General features: G+C 51.7%; 1 protein-coding gene across 1 annotated transcript in view; it reads right to left on the bottom strand.

Moving 5' to 3' along the window:
• Window positions 1-7,502: 7,502 nt before the first annotated feature.
• ARMH3 (armadillo-like helical domain containing 3) overlaps window positions 7,503-18,179 on the bottom strand; it is a 133,092-nt gene continuing 122,415 nt past the window's right edge. Inside the window, exons 25-26 of the mRNA XM_026851282.1 lie at window positions 16,204-16,320; window positions 7,503-10,277 (exon numbers count right to left, since the gene is read on the bottom strand). Coding sequence (XP_026707083.1) covers window positions 10,185-10,277; window positions 16,204-16,320 — 210 coding nt within the window. The 3' untranslated portion in view covers window positions 7,503-10,184. The remainder of the gene's footprint in view (window positions 10,278-16,203; window positions 16,321-18,179) is intronic.

Raw genomic sequence — 18,179 nt, 5'->3', positions numbered from 1 at the left:
GGGGCGGGGGGCTGCGCTCCGGGGCAGAGCAGGGAGGGAGCCGCTCCTGGCTGCACAGAGGTGGGGGCTCCGGCGGTTTGGGGGAGCCCCGGCGGTCAGGGACCGAGCGGGGATGGAGAAGGCATGGGGCAGCAGGAGGGGCGCAGACCCCCACACCCCACTGCGGGCGAGCGAGGGCTCCCCAAGCCCCGCGTGTCGGTGCCCACGCTGGGCCGTGCCTTGGGAGCTACAGAGGAAGGGGGACCCCAGTCCTGCGCAGTCCAGGGGGGCTGCTGCATCCTCCCCTCGGGGAGAAGCTGGATGGGAAATCGGTCAGGGGTGAAGGGGACGGGCAGCGGCTGAGAAACGCAGCAGAGGTGTGGGGAGGGTGGTCCAGGTCTGCCGGCTTGCAGACAAGCACAGGAGCGGGTCCCCCCGTCGCCCCCCCACCCGAGCACAGGTTTCCCACGCAGGGTTGGAGCCTTTAGCAGGATTTTTCCCCATCTGCTGCAGCAGAGTGTGGGTGAAGAACAGCACGCCTTGGGGGGACTTCCAGGTGCTGATGCCCACGGTTATTTGCTGCCACCTGTGCACAATGCCATCCTAGGGGATGCAAAATATCCTGGACAATCCCTGACATGGGCAAAGCCACGGGCTTTTGTCATGCCACTGCCCGCACACTGACTGTTCATACGGTGCCAGGGGTCCTGGGCGCATCTCGGGGGCCACCCAGCTCCCGGCGTTTCCCACCTCTCCTCCCTTCATCCTCTGATCTGTACAAACAAAGGGAATCGAGAGCCAGAGGGGAGGCAAAGCGTCGGGTCCCAGTCCCTGTGCCCAGCTCGTCCCTCCTGGCCCTTGGAGCTGCGGGGCAGAAACGGAATCCGGAGCAGCGCGGAGGGAGGGCCACGCTCACGCGGCAGCGTGTTGTCAGTGTGCTTTGGTGTCAAGCCATGAAAGAAGCCGCCTTAGCGAGGCAGCGATGCTTAGCAACTGCCTGGATCTAAAAATAAGAGCCATTTAGCAAGGAAAACGCAGTAGAGAAATGCTCAGAGAACTAAACACATTCCCCTGGCCCTCCCTGTGGCCCGGCCACCTCCACAGAGCCCATGTGTGCAGCCCAGATGGAGAAAAACACCCGGGACAGACCTGGGATGTCCCTCTGCTTAGCTAGAGTCCGGCCAGCCCAGGGACCCCCTGTGCCACTGGGCTTCTCCATCCAGCTGCTCCTTGCCCTCCACGTTCTCTTTCCTCCATCCTCTCCATTGCATCTTCAGCCACATCCTCTTGGCAGCCCCTGGGGACCAGCAGTGTCTGAGGAAGGTAGCCTGGGTCGGTCGGGGGGGCTGTGTAAGCGATGCCAGGCGAACCTGCCCCATCTCCAACATCCTGCCGGTCCATCCCGCTGCGGATGTGGCGGGGCCAGCAGAGCTGCATGAGGGAAGTTTTCACCTTCTGCCATCCCCGGTCCACCGGGAGACAAACATGGCTATTTTTATCCCAGCTAAGTGCTCCTGTTCCTGCAGGCAAGTGAGAGATGCTCCTCCAGACTGGGGAGAGGGGGGAAAGTTGGGTGGGTTGGTGGGTACCGTGAGGTAGGATGGGGCAGCCCCAGGGCCAGGCTGACACAGCCTATCCCCCCGCAGTGTAGAAAACGGGGGACACAGCTCACTTGCTCGCTGGTCACGGCTCCTTTCCTTAGCAGACACGAGGGCTGGGCATCCTGCCAGGATTCACAGCCTTTGAGCCTTTCTCTGCTCGGGAAAAATGCAATGTCCTCCCCTAAATGTTCCACCGGGCGCTGGGAGCCAGGGGTCTGCAGGACACCAGGGTGGGAGCAGCAGCTTTCTGCTGCAGGAATGAGACTGGTTCCTGCCTGCCCACCTGCCCAAACGGGCCCTGCTGCAGGTGCACTGTGTGCAGAGATACCTTGGTAAACACATCTGGCCAGGGACGGACACGGTGGCAATGTCACACCGGAGTGCAGAGATCACCCTTGGTGGCACGTCTGACCAGGATGTGCAGCAGATGCGGAAGGGCTGAGCCGGGCTGAGGAAGATCACCTAAGCAGCGTCCAAGGCTTTAATCAATGCTCTTGTGCCCTGCACAGCCCTGCTGCCACTGGCCACATCAACCACAAAAGCAATCAGCACGTCTGGGGTGGGCAGGAGCCATCCACAGGTAGGGCTAAGCTGCTGCAGGTGCTACTGGATTAACTGTTTTCAGAGGATGGGAAGAGCTCTGGCAGCTCCTATGAGTCCAGATCCCTGTTGCAAGGGGTAACTGAGAGGGAGGGCCGTGCCCCAGCAGGGCAAGAAGTGGCACAGGCTCCACAGCAAATGAGGCACAGCTCACTGTGAAGCCCGTGCCCCGATGCCTGGGGCCAGGGAAGTGTGGAAGAAAGGCAGGTGGCTGGATCCAGCCTGCTGGGGTGGGCAGGGGTCCTGTGGAAGCACCCAAGTCCCTGAGCTCATCTCTGGGAGAGCAGCAGAGAGCCATGGGGGAAACAGAGACACATAACCCAGCCCCAGGGCTTGGCACAGCCAGCAGCGGGGTGGGATGGGGAGGGAGGACAGGGTGGCAGGTGGGAAGCATGAGGAAGGAGTCAATCTGGGGGCACAAGGGGTGCTGCACCCTGAAGTGCACCCTGGGCTGCATGTCTCTTGGAGACAAGGTGTCCCTGTGGTCACCCATCCACCCTCACTGTGATGGAAATCACCTGTTGGCATCAGCCTGGGCGCGAGGCACGTTCCCTAAGTGGCCCATCCGTCACCCTGTCAGCGGCAGCAGCGCTTCGATAACGGACATCTGCACGGGATTAACGCCGCTCCCCAGGCAGCGGAGCCGCAGCCAGCAACGGCTCTGAGCCAGGGCAAGAGGGGCCAGGAGGCGCGCGCGAGGCCACACTGTCCAGGGGGCTTGTTTGTCCCCAGGTCAGCGTGTGGCCAGCACACCCTTGTTGGGAGTAACTGGGGAAGGGGACGAGTTTCGGGATGCTCCGGTGATGCCCAAAGAGCTGGATGCAGAGCCCGGCTGCAGGCAGAGCTCTGCCAGGCTGCCATCAGCCTCATCCAGACCCAGGCTGGACCGAGCTGAGCCCACTCACACCCATCCCTCTTCCTCTCCAGGGCACCCACCCTGCAATATGGAGCCAATCCTTTTGGCTCATCTATGCCCCAGCTCCCCACTGGGACCCCCACTCTAGGGGCAGCAGCCTGCTCTCAGCTGCTGCTGACGTGTCCCCTCGGAGCCCGGCTGAATACTCCAGGCTTGACACAGAGCCCAAGACGATCCCAAACTGCTCCCATCCACAAAAGCAAAGCCTCTAAAGGAGGCAGGAGCGCTGGGGTCCGCACACCACTGGGCTGGGGTAGCAGGGTATGGGGAGCTATCCCCCAGGCACGAGTCCTGCAAGACCTCTGCAAACAGCCCACTGTGGCTGTTATAGGGGGACAGGGAGAGAGAAAGATGCAATTTAACACTTCATTAGGTAACCACAAGGCATCGATCTGCCCTACCAGCCTGTGTGTTGCATAATTGCATACCCCCATTCTTATTAATTCTATCAGAAAAGCAGACAGTGGGACTTGGGAGCCTGATCCTATCTTTATGAAATTCCAAACAGAGATGTAATTGCCGAGTGCTCTAAATCATGGTGCTTTATCCACTGTTAAATGTATTTTGAAGCTGTGGTCATCAGTAGCAGTCCTCAGGATATGGTCTCAGCAGATGCCATTAATCTTATTTTGGCTGTGGTCGCCTGGTGCCTCTGGGCTCAGACCTTACACTCGGCAGCGAGGAACAGCCCTGCTCCCTTGGCAGTGAGGGCTCCCAAGCAGCTCCCAGGCTGGGACATGGGATGCAGCACCCAGGTGCTAGTTCTGGGAGCAGAGGGCAGAAACGAGAGGTCCCGAAGCTGGCTTCACCTCTGGCAAAAATGCCAGCAAACAGCAGCCTTAGCTGGAGATGAGCAGCTTAGCACCAGGGGCTATTCCCCTCCCAGGGCCCAGGGAGCCCCCCGCCCAAAGGAGGGGTGCTTGTGGCCTGCAGTGGCTGGGGGGGGCTCCAGGCAGAGAAAATGGCCTCACTCATAAATAAAGCACAGTATTTATTACAACCACGGAAATGGATCTGGGTGGCACGAGGCCTTAGATGAGCCTCTTGGTCTCTGCAGACCTGGGGTCCTGAGGACTTGGGGAGCAGCTACAGCAGACCAGGAGGTCCTGGGACACAGGCAGCTGGGGCAGACAGGGGAGGACAACTCCCATCTCTGCAAACCACCCTGAAGAGACACACGGGTAGGTGGGAGCCTCTGGGAGATTCAGTTCTGGCAGGGGAATTTCAGCTGCTGAAGATCTTGCAAAGCAAGAGGAGGAACAGATGCCTGCAAGCTGCTGCGTGAGCCTTGTAAGCAGGAATGCTGCAGGAGAAAGGGAAACTCCTTTGTCAAATGCAAACCAGCAGGTGGGAGAAATCTGGATGTGCAGGAGGGAGAAAGGACTTTGCATTACACTCTGAATCCTTGAAAGCTGGTGGTCTGCCTCTGCCAATGCCTCCAGCAAGGGGGGACTCCCCAGCATGGCCCCACTGCTGCGTGGGCTGCGGGGGGGCTTTGTACCAACCCTGAATGATTCTCTGCCACTTCTGTATGACAGATGCAAAATCTGAGTGAAGAAAAGCACTTGTTTTAGAGAATAGAGACTGGACTGGAGCATTCCTGGACTCAGGAGGTACCCCAAGTCTCACAAGCCCTCCCAGCATTATAAAACAGCTTGTAAGTGTTTGTGTGCTTAGTGCCTGTGGGCTCAGCTTTTATTTGAAGTGGAAACAGATACTATTTCCAACCTTCACTTACACCATGCTGGATGCCACATCAGGGGCCCTTTCAGCAGCTCAGGTGTGCTATGAAAATCTCTGTCGTAAGCAAGTCCATGCTGCAGACACGTGTCCTTCTGCTCTGCCAGGGCAAGGCCCTGTGCTTGAGCTCACCTCTGTGGGAGGGGACGTCCATGCCGTGACTGTGGTCTCAGCTCACTGCTCCCTGTTGCCCATCCCATCCCCCTGGCCGGGCAATGGCCACAGCAGAGAGGCCGAAAGGAGGGTGCAGGGCCTGGGGTGACTTGCTGTAGGCTGGGAAAGCAACTGGCTTGGAGCTGCTGAGCAGGGCACGACCACAGGTCATTAGAGCATCCTCACCTCCCGTATGCTACCAGGAGGGCCCTGGTTGAACTCTGGAGGAGCTGGACTCTAGCTAATTAGTCACTAATTGCTTTGGAGAGGAAACGACCAAACCCCGACCTGTGCACACCTGTAGCAGCATGACCTGTGGGCCTTGGGACCCAGCTCGGCTGCATGTCATGGAGAAATGGATGAGGGTTCATCTGTCAAAGCAGAGCTGGAGAACCAGCCCAGCCCAGCCCAGCCCAGCGGGCATCCATCTCCCGCAGCCTCCCCACGCCCCTTCCTGCCCCCACGGGACTCCCGGGAGCTCCCAGCCTCTGGCAGCAGCCTGGCAAGGCTCTGAGCTCCGCTGCAGTGAGCGGCAAGCCCAGCTCATTTAATCTATTCAATTGGATTCAATTTCCAGCCACATGATTCAATTATCCCTGAAGGGACAGCACGGGAGAGTGGAGGCCATGGAGCATGGCCTGGCCTGTGCTCCAGCAGTTGCCAAGCTGGGAGAAGGGACCCTCATTTGTCCTGGTGCTCTGGGACATGCTGGGATGATGGGGGCTGCAGGGGAGCTCCATTCTAGCAAGGAGAGGCAGGGGCTCATCTCTGCACATGCAAGGTCTTGAGTAATGTGTGGGCAGCTGTGGGGCAGAGGCAGGGGGGAGCCCTGTCCTGAGGATCTCCCTTTGCAGTCAGTCACAACCCTGAGAGGTGACAGCCACTGTGGGACAGATCTGAGGCCTGTAGCCCTGAGCATCTGCCAAGGGTACCCAGAAGATGCTTTAGAAAGACAACAGAAGGGAGGAAAGCATCCAGAGATACTGCCTGTCCCATTTATTTGGGATCACCCCTCTGTTTGATCAGTGTCCCCCTGAGCTCACCCACACCATGCAGCACTGGGGATAACTGGGGCTCTGACCAGCACAAAAGAGTCCCAGCAGCAGTTCCAGAGAAGGCCAGATCCCACAGGCCTTGCAACAGCCCTTCTAGAGTCTGATGGCTCAGACTTTCATCCATGATATACTTTTCTGTCTGCCCTCCCCCTGAAAGCATCAGCAAAGGCATTAATTAGCTTCCACTAGGGGAAAAGCCCATCTTATCCTGGCCCCTTTGAATGTCTGCAGTTCCCAAAGCTGGGCTTTACCCCTTTTCTTTCAGGTTACTGCAACAGTTCATCTGTCAAAAAACCTCCCATCACCTCCATGGGTCAAACTGCTGTTCACTATGACCCTGCTCATCCCAGTAAGTACCAGACAAGAAAACAGGGCACAGAAGACAGGAGATGAGAATAAATATCCATGAGGCATTGGTGCTGACACTGAGACGGAGAGCTGCTTGCGAGTGCCAAGAGCCAGCTGTAAATCTTAGCGCAGACGGCTGGCTGCGCACCAGCCCCAACACACAGGATGGCAGCCGTGACTTGGCAGGGGTAACAGCATCTGCCTCTGCCCACCCTGCGCTGGGCCGGGAGCTGGACAGGATAGTGGCTCCATCCCGGGTGGGAAGCATGGGGAGGCAGACGGAGCACAGCGGGGCTGAGCCCCTGCGCAAGCTGGCGAGGAGATAGCTGTCTGCAGGACAGCAAGCTTCTCCTCCTGATACCCACTGTGCAACAGCCTGGCAGGACCCCGGAGCAGGGGAAGAGAGTGGCAGGGAGAGAAAAGCACCCCAAGGGGCACCAGGACATGCTCACATGGAGGGCAGCTCAATCCTACAGAGATATGGCCCCCACGCCACATGGGTGGGATCACAGCAGTAACAGCCATGACAAGGAAGAGGACGAAGAGGCTTGCAAACCAAATAAAGCAGAGGGGCAAAGGTGCACCCTACCCTCTGGCCGCTGTACATGAGACTCAGCTGTCTGTTACCACCTGCTCCTGGCACCCCCAAGGAGCAATCAACCCCCTCCAGCCTGCCATCAGTACCCTGTGCCCAAGGCACGGTGCCCCCTCTGACAACCCAGGCAGGGGAGACTCAGCTCCTGAGGAGCTGCATCTCTCATGAGTCTGCATGAAAAATAGGACCTGTAAGAGCTAAGGAAGAAGGGATGATACCAAAAATCACAGCGGCACTTACAAATCAATTTTTAATAACTCCCTCCAAAGTTTAGCTCAAACTCAATTTTTCTCCTCTAGAATTTGGTCATTATTTTGTAAAATATTTGTCTCCCTGCAGCGGCTGCCTAATTTAAAGGCAGCAATCTGATTTCTCCCCAAACTCCACAAGCCTCAAAAACAGCTCTTCCAATAATAGACTGGGTTATGAATTAGATATTATAAAATACACACTCAACTGCTGAGATCAGATACGAGCAAGTTTGGGGCTATCAGCCACATCCTCAAGTCAAATGTTAGAGTTAAATGACTGCTCAGTTCAAGCTGGCCTCAAAACCCAAGTAGTAGTAGGGTGTTTAACAAAACAGGCAAATCTGCAACAGAATCTATGAGCAGGAGTTTGCTGACACCATCAGCAGAGAGCATCGTACTGTGCACAGGTACACCTCTGCATCCCTCTGTCTTGCTCGTGTTTTCCTTCATGGCAGCCCCAGGGGTGTGTAAGAGGCGGAGGGCTGCTGCCTACAGGCTGGTACCTGCAGCCCCGACCAAGGAGGAGGCATCACTGAGCGGCACCACAACCTCCTTCTGCACAGGTAGGAAGCGCCCAAGGGTGACTGCCATGCTGCAGCCAGTGTGCCACCAAATGGTGACAGGGCCAACCCCGTAACAACCCCACTCTCCCCTCTGTAAGGACAAACTGCACACTCTGGCAGGCAGGGCTCTGCTATTTATTGAGCTCTAAGTTTATATGTACATCCATTTACAGTGCTTGGTTTGGTGACAGCGTGACAAGAGGATGTGTGTCAGTCTTCCCCAGCTCAGCCTGGGATGAGGGCTGGCCTCAGGAGCTGCTCCTGATCACAGCCTGGGTTCCTCAGCTCATCCCAGCAAGGGAGCACCCCAGGGGAGACGAGACCTTTGACCAGTTGAGCCCACAGTGAAAAGCTGAAAATCCCGGAGATTGCTGAGGCAGAGTCATCCCCAACTCTCTCATCTATCTGTCTAGTCTCAGCCTAAGTGGGATCAGAGACAAGGAGGCATGTGGACAGCTGGGTGACTCAATGCTCTGACAGCAACGATGCTGGGGCTGCACCTCAAGGGAGGAACTCAAGCCCTTTAGAAGAAACTCCCCCCCCCCAGAGGCAAGCTCATTTAGCAAGAGCTCCCCACACATACAGACAACAGTGCTGCTGATGCATCTTTACTCATTTGCCACTGGAGAAGCTGCCTCCTTCTATGTGTCCTGGCCTGCTCTCAGGCAGAGTGATTATATGGATCCTGCATGCTCTCCCAAGCACTGTCCCTCTGACATGTATACATTCCCACACACTTGCATGGCAGGACAGCAAATAAGTGTCTGGCTTAGCTGAGAAAAGCCAGACAATTCCGTGCTGAGGCAAAGCATCCTGTCAGGAGGAAAGGAAAATATATGGTCTTCATTGGGTGCTGTGCCCAGTGGGTGGCCAAGGACACAGCCTGCAGTTTCCCATACTTGTGGCAGGTAAAGATGAAACATTAACGCAATTAACACGTTGGCATGAATAAGCCTTGCCTAAAAATGGTAGTAAATGAGCGTGACATTCACATCACTCACACTAACCTATGAGGCTAAGAGTGGGACGAGGCACTTTTTTTCAAATAACAATTTTCTAGGAAAAATAAAAAAGAAGTGGATCTGGGATGTAAATAAATTCTGTGCTTCAGTCAACCAAGTCAGGACAGATCCCAACATCACTGCTGGGAGCCAAAAATGCACAAGCAGGGAATGGGTGTTTATGCTGCGTATTCCTGAGTTGGCAGCCTGATGCAGCACTCTGAATAGGCTCCGCCAGACCTGGGCACCGCTGAAACACTGGCTCTGGAGCAGAAGGGTCTGCCTGTGCCCCTGAGCATCATCTGGAGCTCTTCCTTAGGAAGTTCTCAGCAGGCTGTTGCTGCACGTTGCTTGGTGAAGACAGGAGGGCAAGTGTGAAAGTGAAGTAACTACTTCTTCAGCTGCATTTTAATTGCGTGCTACACACAAGGGAGGAACCAGGGACTTCGTAGTTTGTGAAGCTCACCAGGCACTTGCAAACATGTGCAAGGCAGACGTTCCTGTGAGGAAGAGGAGGATTGTCGCAGTGCAGTCTCTGATGGGCAGTAAGGGGAGTGGGGAGATGGAGTCAGTCTGTCTTTTGCCCCATGAAAATGGAATATCTAAAAATGTTGCTCAACCTTCGAAACAGCAGAGATGGGCTGGACTACTGGAAGCAACAATGACCCCAAGCAGAGCTGGTTTCCAGTTACAAAGTGCTCTGTTTGATGACCTATGTTCTTGCACACTGGCTCAGACTGGGCCATGTAAGCCAGCAGCCTTGGAGGCAAAATTTCTCCTTCTCCAGTAATCTGATGGCTTGGTTCAGGTGACACCTTCTGACATCAGGAGCCAGCAGTGAGCAGGGCCTGCTCCTTGGGAAAACGGTTTCATACCCCAAAGCCATTCCCAGTGGGATGGTAGTGGATTTGGCCTACATTGTGGGAGGACAGGTTGATGCAGGCTGACAGAAAAGAATAGCCCTCACCCGTAGAGCAGGCGAGCAATCTCAACCCAGAACTGTCTCACACAGCTGGACTGGTTTTATTATTTTGGTTGTGAGCTCTCCCCAGCTCTGCTACAAAGGTTTTCAGTGCATTTTCCCTGAGGCTGCGGAAGGAATCTCCCATTTCTATTTCACAGAAACAGCTGCCCACCCACATGACACCTCACAAAACTGCTCCCTCCTCCTCCTCCTCAACAAATCGATCACCTCTCCTCAGCCCCAGTCCTGTTGAAACACATGCCTTGGGATCAAACACACAGCAGCAAGGCTCTCCCCTAAAAGAAATGCAGTCCCTTCTGCAGGTGGAAGGCAAGGGGCGACCGGCTGCAGATCTGTAGTGTCCCTGCCCAGACAGGCCCGTCTCTGGGCAGCCCTGTGCAGCAGCAGCATCCCTGCTTCAAGAGATCGTAGAGAATTCCTTCAGTAGCAGCTCCTGGCTCAGCGTGTTGAAAGCAAGGTTCTTCCTCACATTGATGCTGATGGACCGAACCTGACAGAGACAAAACAAGATGTTTTAGCAAAGGGACTCTTCCTGGCTCCCCATGAGCATGGCAGCTTTGACACTGCAGACTTCCACGTTCAGGATGAAACAGTTTTGCATGCTGTTATAGCCCCAGAGAACCTGCTGCAGCCAGCTCTCACTGAGGCTCCAGTTTAGCAAGAAATCCCTGAGGATTAACTGCTCCTGGAGTAACAGAAATGTCTATAATGACATCCAAGCAAGGAGAGAAATTCCAAATGAGGCAGGGATGGGAGAGGATGCTCTGTTTGGATGCATGAGCTTTTATGTGTTTCCTGTTCTGGGGCAAAGTGATGGGGAATGTGAGCACTTCCACACTGCAACTGGAAGAGCATTTTCTACCGCTGCCCACTGGAGTGCCAGCCAGCGTTCTCCTGAATGAATGCAGTGCCATGGCCTCTATCCTGCTCCAGAACCAGCAGAGCCGAAGATATGGAGTCAAGGAAAGGGCAGAGGCCATGCTACTGTGTTGTAAACACAAATTATCACCCAAGCTGGCAGAAACCCATGGCTTCAGAGCCAGCTGTGTGTATTTTGTGCTGAGTGCCTCACACTTGATGCTGCTCACTAGATGTCTCTGATGAGGAGACACCTTTATCCTTCAATGATGCCTGGACTTCTGGTCACCCACAGAGTCTATGAAGAAGAGCTTGGCAGCCCTGTTGCGCAGCAGCTTCCCTTCCCCCTTCATGCCTGCAGACTCCTTGGCCGAACACGCAGGCCCCAGACTGGGCTCAGTCTCAGCTGCACTCAGCAACAAGAAAACAAAGTCAAACATCATCTGTGTCAGCGACTGTGCAGCAGTGACAGAAAGCAAAACTGACACAAGCTCATCCAAACAACGGGATTACAGTTCCCAGAGAGTCAGAGCCTGTGATAATAAGGTTGTTGCTGACCTGGTTAGTGTTTTGTGCTTTTTAAAAACACTGGGGGATGAATTATATAGAAGCAGAACAAGGAATCCAACACTGCAGGGCTGGAAGAGAAAGTTAGCAGTATTTATACTGCTGAGGGTTCCACTTGCTGCCCTTGTGAGAAAAAAAGAGGGGAAAGGCAGAAATCTCCCCAAAAGGAAGAATCCTGTAAGAACAGGAAGCAAACCAAAACATAGAAGGTTACCAGAGAAAGCCATGAAATGAACCCCAGTGAGCCCCATTGCACAGGCCTGAACAACGCGAGCAAGCTAGCAAAGCTGTCTATGCACAGACAGAATATTTAAGTTTTATGGTGTCTGCAGAAACCACAAGCTCTCCTTTATCAGGATGCTTGGCAGATAACCCATGCATCTTCATTTCCTTGGAGCACGCCCCTCACCTCTCTTTGATGGATGTCTTTTGACTTAGTCCATACTGAAATAGTTTGGGATCATGTCTTGTAAGATAACCACAGGTTATAGCCTATGTTAAACACCACTGCAAGTGGTCTCCAGAACACTGGGTTTGCACTGGGCCATCTCCCTGTCAGGAGACAGCAGGCCCACGGTCAGGATTTGCTCCCAGTCCTACAGAGTGCTCCACACCACAGCGATCCAGTCAGTTCTGACAAGCGGAAAACAACGTGGCTAAACAGATGTGGAGAGTTCTCTGGCCTGGGGAATGTCACTGCCTGCAGAAAAGGGGCAGATGTCACATGTAGTGTAAGCCAGCATCCTTATACTGACTAGAGCGGGTCCCAGCAACAGAAGGAACAAGCAGAAATTGAGGCCAGAAACTGCTGCCAGGGGCCAGGTACCAGCAGTAGGAGATGCCCAACTTGAACACACATCAAGGTCTCCAAGAACGATGCAGCAGCAGCCTCTACAAGCCCAGAACAGGTAGCCAGACTGGCAGGTCATAAGAACATTGGGCTTAACAGAAATTGTAGCTATGAGGTAGAGCACAAGAAATTAAGCCTATTTAGTTTGCAGAGGTTTAGGAGGAATAGAGCAAACACTCTCCAATATGTAAAATTAGGTCAGAAAGAGAACAGTGAGTAATATTTCTCTGGGTCCCCTGGGATGGGGCAAGAATACTCAGCTTAATTTAAGACAAAGAAGATTTACACAGAAAACGAGAAAATACTTTTAAACCTATGGGTTGTGAAGCAGTGGAGTAGATCAGCTGGGGCCAGTGCAGAGCTGATTTCACTTAAAGACACTTTCAGGTTTCAAGAAGAGCTTAGACACAAACTTTGATCAAGATGGACTTAGATCTGCTTTAACACAAGTTGGGGAGAGGAGTGGGCATGATAACACCACACAAGATGACTCTGACGTTTTTAAAAATCTGTGCCCAGCATTTCTTGTGCTGCGAGAAAGCAGGCAGCTCTGAGCCAAGCAGCTTAAAAGGTAAGAATAGCTCAAATTAGAGTTAAATCAAGTTATCTCCAGCTCCGGGACTCAGCACAGGGAGCCAGAGCTCATCTCCTTTTTGGGGTTGGAAGACCAGACAGTGACACAGGGAGGTGTCAGCCTGTAACAAGGATAAACTTCAGAAGCTTCCTGCAGTCTGGCTGAGCTGCTCAGTCCATGAGGCTACGCTCCAAGACTCCTCCTAGCTGGTGGTGCAGTGGGCAGCCCAGGCCTGGCTGCCAGCCTGGAAGCTACCAGAACTATCTGGAGTGGCTTATACAAGGGCCAAAACCAGCCTCAAAGTAAGCTCAGAGCTTTAAAATTAATTCTGCAAGAAAGTAAAAGCAGAGCACGTGTCCTCTCTTGCATCTATATGGGGCATGCTGGAGCACACTGGGGCCAGAAGATCTTTTAAAGTTGTTTTTCCCTATTAGCAGCTTGGATCGCATTTAACCCACAGACTTTGAAGAAATGGGAGGAAACACACAAAATGCTGACATCACCTGGAGAACAATGAGCAAATGAAAGACTGGATGAAGTGGTGGGATTAACCATGTGAGGAAAACATTCAGTTCTAGTTTTGTGTCATTACAGCTGGACATGTGCAACACTGTACAGACACTCCTATTTCTCAGCAAGTCCCATCAATTAAACCTATTTCAAATCAACAAGCAGCTCTTCAAAAATTTGTACAATGGGAGGGAGGTTTACACTGACTACTACATCTAATTAAAAGTCAAATTAGTGTAATTTCCCCTGCAGAAATCAATCCTTAATCAGACTATTTTGAGACTATGCTGAAGCCTATCCAATTGCAGAAACAGTGAATGTTTTGGAAAGATGCTGAATCTCTTTCCACACTTCCTCCAGCTGCAATGTGAGGGTTCAAAAGCTCACATCCACACCATTCATTCTATCAAAGCAGCACAGGCCTCAAATGACATCCCTGAGGGTTCAAAGGAAAAGAAATAAAAAGTGTTACAAAACTTCCTAACTTCCTTCCTCTAGCCCCTCAAAGGCAGCACAACAGGCCAGAAAACCCAGTTGACTCTGCACATCACCTTCCACCACAATGTGGCTGCAGTATCGCAGGCCTTTGAAAGCTTCTTTGAAAAGGGAATGGGAGAAGAAAGCAGATTTTTCTTTGGGATTAGCAAGAAAGAGCAGCACTGAGGCAAAGCCAGAGAAGTGAAGCAGTGCATTAGCAGAGCATGTCAAAGGAGCGAGAACAAGATTTCTAAGCATAAAGGAGCCAAGAGAACGGCTTGGGGAAGTTTCTGCTCACCCACTTAATGGGAACACAGAGAGATGAAAAGGCAACTGAAAAGGAAAATGGCTCCTGCGTGTCATTCCCCACCAAGAAGGATTTGCTGTAATGCAATCACACACATAAAGACAAGACGACCAGGCAGAATCTGGAAAGAATTATTTGCAAACAGATCCTGTTCAGGAAGACCTGATGGGACCAGCATGAGTTTGGAAACCATACTGGAAACCTGTAGTTCACCACCAGCCCTGCTCCTTTGGCAGAGTCCACAAAGAATATTGCAGCAACTTCATTCTGCCCCCTCCATGCAATCCTGCAAGCCTCAGCAGTTAAACACAATGCACTGGGTAGGGGGATATTATTCAGCATCAGACCAGCAACAGATGCCGAAGTAGTCTTAGAAGCCTCGCAAAAAGGGAACCAACTACCTGGTTTGAAGAGGATATGGGGAGGACAGGGCAGACTGGGGCCTTTTTTGATGAGTTGTTCAAACAATTAACAAAGCCAACAGTTACGGTACACCTAGAGATAAAAACAGTGTGGAGGATGGGAGGCCAGCTGGGTTTGCTGAAGACAAATCATAACATATCAGGTTGATTTCCTGCTGTGTTGAGGGAACAGCTTAATGGAATGCAGGGGATTTTCTCTAGCTGTGAGTAAAGAACATTTAATAGGGTCCCAATTCTCAGGGCATCTAGAGAAATGTGGATTAAACAGATTCACAACTGGGTCAAATCAGCACATTTAGATAATAATTATTCAGGCTTTCATATGCTCTTGAGGAGAGGGTCCCAAGGGTACCTGGACAGGCAATTTTCAGAAAGAAACTGAGGAGAGACTGGTTATGCTAAACAGATTCTTAAATGATACAAAATTGGGATTTTGAAAGAAGAAATTGGGCTAGCAAGAAAAAAAATTTTAGCTGAAGTGTTTTGTAGCTGTGATCATCTTAGGACTGAGAATGTCGTTTTAATCAATTGGCATGATCAACCTGAGCTTCTGCCAGGCCAAGTGAAAAGTGGGGCATGCAGGAAGCTGAGCAGTCATGTGGCCAAGAGGCTGGGGAAGGAGATGCTGGCTGAGGAGGGCAGGAGCCCTTGGGACAGAAAAGATGACAACAAAAACATGAATGCATCTTATTTCCAGGGTACAGTAATAGGAGAAGCCTGTATCACAGGAAGGCTATGGCCAAATTTCTTTGCATGTATTCCAGATATGATATCAAACAGCAAGGTCAGAGAGACAAAAACAGGCACAAAAAAAGCACAGAGAAATGACATGGAAGTGACTGCAAGTGGGTTTGCCCATATACTACTCAATGGCAGTGCTAGAATGATCCAAAACACATTAAAGAGCATTCTGTAGAAGGAAGCAAAACCAGTTCGGGCATGCTTGCTCTGGAGTAGACTAGACAGAAAGAGGCATAACATTCCCAAACTCATGCAGACTCGTGACAGAGTGGGCAGGCATCAATTACTCATCAATCAGCAAGGACAGAGCTGGGAGAGGGAATCAGCTCTCAAACCGGTGGAGAAAGCTGCCAGAGTTAGAGATCTCTCCCTTTGCTGAAGCTGTAATGATTCAAAAGTGAGGAAAACCAGGCTCCCCTCAGATACCAGCCACTACAAAAACATTGCCTCCCTGGTGATGCAGCTGTAGGACAAAAAAATGTTGTGAACAGGGTGAGTAAGCTGGCTTGCTTAAGAATGTAACTACCAACTCAAATTATTTGGACTCAGTTTTGTCTTCACTAAATGATTTTTGTGGAGCTTCCTACCATTAGTCTTCTCCTCTGACAAGGAGACAATTCTGGGGAATGCCTTTGCTTTCTTTGTTTGGGAACCCTATTTTATGAGTGATGGAGGAAAGCAATGGGCAGGCACGTGTTTCACCAGCATCACATAGTCCCCTCAGTCCCATACTTTGTGGTCCCCTTAACAACGGCAAAAAGGCTAAGTTGCTCTGCATAATAAACCCAAGGTGGGAGCAGTCTGCTTTTCCACCATGCAAATTTACCACCACAAAGCACAGTGGATCTCCACAGCAGAAGGGACAGACTAACTGACTGGTTTCTGGCCTGAGCAGCCTGGTGGTTCCTCCTCAGCCATGTATCGCAGGGCAGGGAGATTTCAGATCTGTTGAGACTTGCATTGTCTGTTCAGATCCTATTCCTGCCCATTTTTGGAGGCAGCCCTGTGGAGTAATGGGGCTGCTCAGCTATACTCCAAATGCTACTGCCCAGGCCATAAGCAAAGACTTTGGAAAAGGGTTGCTGATTCTGCAGAATCAAGGCAGCTTACCAGCTCTTTGAAGAAGGCGGCCTCTTTATGCTGCTCTGAGTAGCGCTCATACTGGTCCAGTCCGTCCTGCAGCTTCAGGGTCAGTGTGTCGTAGTTGGACCGCACCACTTCCAAAACCTGCCAGAGACAGCCAGACACAGCAGAGGAGTCAACATCCACAGCTGCCTCAACACAGGAGGCGCAAGGCTGAGATAAATCACAGCTCTGGCACCTGTTTCTGCAACATACATGGCTTTAACAGCCAATATTCGGCTCATGACTAACAACACGGAGGTGGGCACTAAAGTCTTTCTAATGCCAATAAGGAACAGCCCTCAAATTTACAGATTTTCTCCATTTGTGAGAGCAGTGGATGAGCCTGTATCTATGACAGCAGCAGTTTTCCAAACACTATTATGTCACCAGGAGAAGTAGACCTGATCTCATTAAATTAAGCAGCTAATTACCATGTGTACACCCAAATGTAACACGGTAGGCACCATGCAAACATAGATTTGCCTGACCCCATGGTCCTTCTAACACTAGTCTTTGCCAACACGCCTCCCTCCTGGCATGCTAATCACCATTCATAATCTGCTAAACCACCAGCTTCTACAGCTGCTCAGGTCAGCTTCCACACAGAGCACTGCACTTCTCTCCTGATAGGAACAAGCTTCCGACAGGCACTAAGAGAAGACCAACCCTGGTACAGACTCTGGTTTTGGAAACGGATGGAAATACAAATCTGGGTCTTCCTGCCCAGGAGATATTTTATTATCTGTCTTCACCGCAACTAAAGCACTCCAGCTTATATTACTGCCTTACTCTGCTCCCAGCACTGGGCTATACTTGCAAATTCATAGTTACACATCTCTTTCCTATTGAACTATTCATTTTCCTAACTAGGGAACACCAAGAGGGACTCCCACAATGCTTTTTAGCTTCAAAGCATTGCATGGACAAACACATTCCTCAAAACATTTGTGAGATGGTAAGTAACAATAATCTTCCTACCAGGAACCATATAGCTCAGCACTCCTGGGCAAAACATATGCTTGAAACAATTCTCTTAAACAGTGAACCTCTTTCTTAGGCTGTTACTGTTTGATCTGAGAGCTAAACAGAATATCAACATCTGGAGTTTGCATTACGGCAGCCTCTGTTCATAAAAAGCCTCAGCCACAAGGACTACATAGTATAAGGTGCAAAGGAAGAAGACTCTGCCCCAAGGCATCACAACTCCGAAATGATCCAAAGAAAAGCACTGCAGAGGATTTAAGACAACAGTGACCAGAACACTAAGGAATACTTCTACTTCTCTTGTCCTCCCAACAATGTAAACACTAGGTCACTTTTAGGCAGCTGGCAGCTCCTGCCCTTTACAGGACCGAGTCATGTCCTTATATGCTTTGCTCTAGGAAACCTAGACTTGCTTAGGGTTCCTTCAAAAGCTTGTTTCCCCCAAGCTTTGCACGTGGCAGTGGTACACAGAGACACTAATGCAACTGCCTAGAAGCAAGCTAGGCCCTGAGGTGGCAGAAGCCACAGGGAATCGTTCAAATGAGGACTGGGGGCAAAAAAGGGTCTCAGAAGTGGTTTCCAGGTGAGATGGTCACACAGAGTCTGCCGCTCAGATATCCTCCAGCACTGCAGAGGCAAGCTAGGGGTAGGAATCAGCATTTTGCAACATTTTTTAAGAACAGCCTGTGAGGGTCCTGCTGCTGCAAGAGCACACAGCCTCCTCTCCAGGACTCATTTCTAATGCTGTTTGTCAGCTCTCCTGGCAGACAGGAAGAACCCCCTGCAGTGACAGCCACCTCCAAATGCTGTCTGGCCTTCTTGTTCCTGTGTGTAGAAGCTGTGAGAAGTATCACAGAGCCAAGAGCAACAATGAAAGCAAGACGCCTAGGTACAGAAATAACTTTCTCTGGGATGCGACTGTCCACTAGGGATGGAGAATAATAGTATAATGCACCTTCTTCTGAGCAATAAAGAAT

Source organism: Athene cunicularia, assembly GCF_003259725.1.
Source record: "Athene cunicularia isolate RWA chromosome 6 unlocalized genomic scaffold, athCun1 chr6_part1, whole genome shotgun sequence".
NCBI lineage: Eukaryota > Metazoa > Chordata > Aves > Strigiformes > Strigidae > Athene > Athene cunicularia.
Note: the sequence above shows the minus strand (reverse complement) of the source record. Positions and strands in the feature narration are given on the sequence as shown.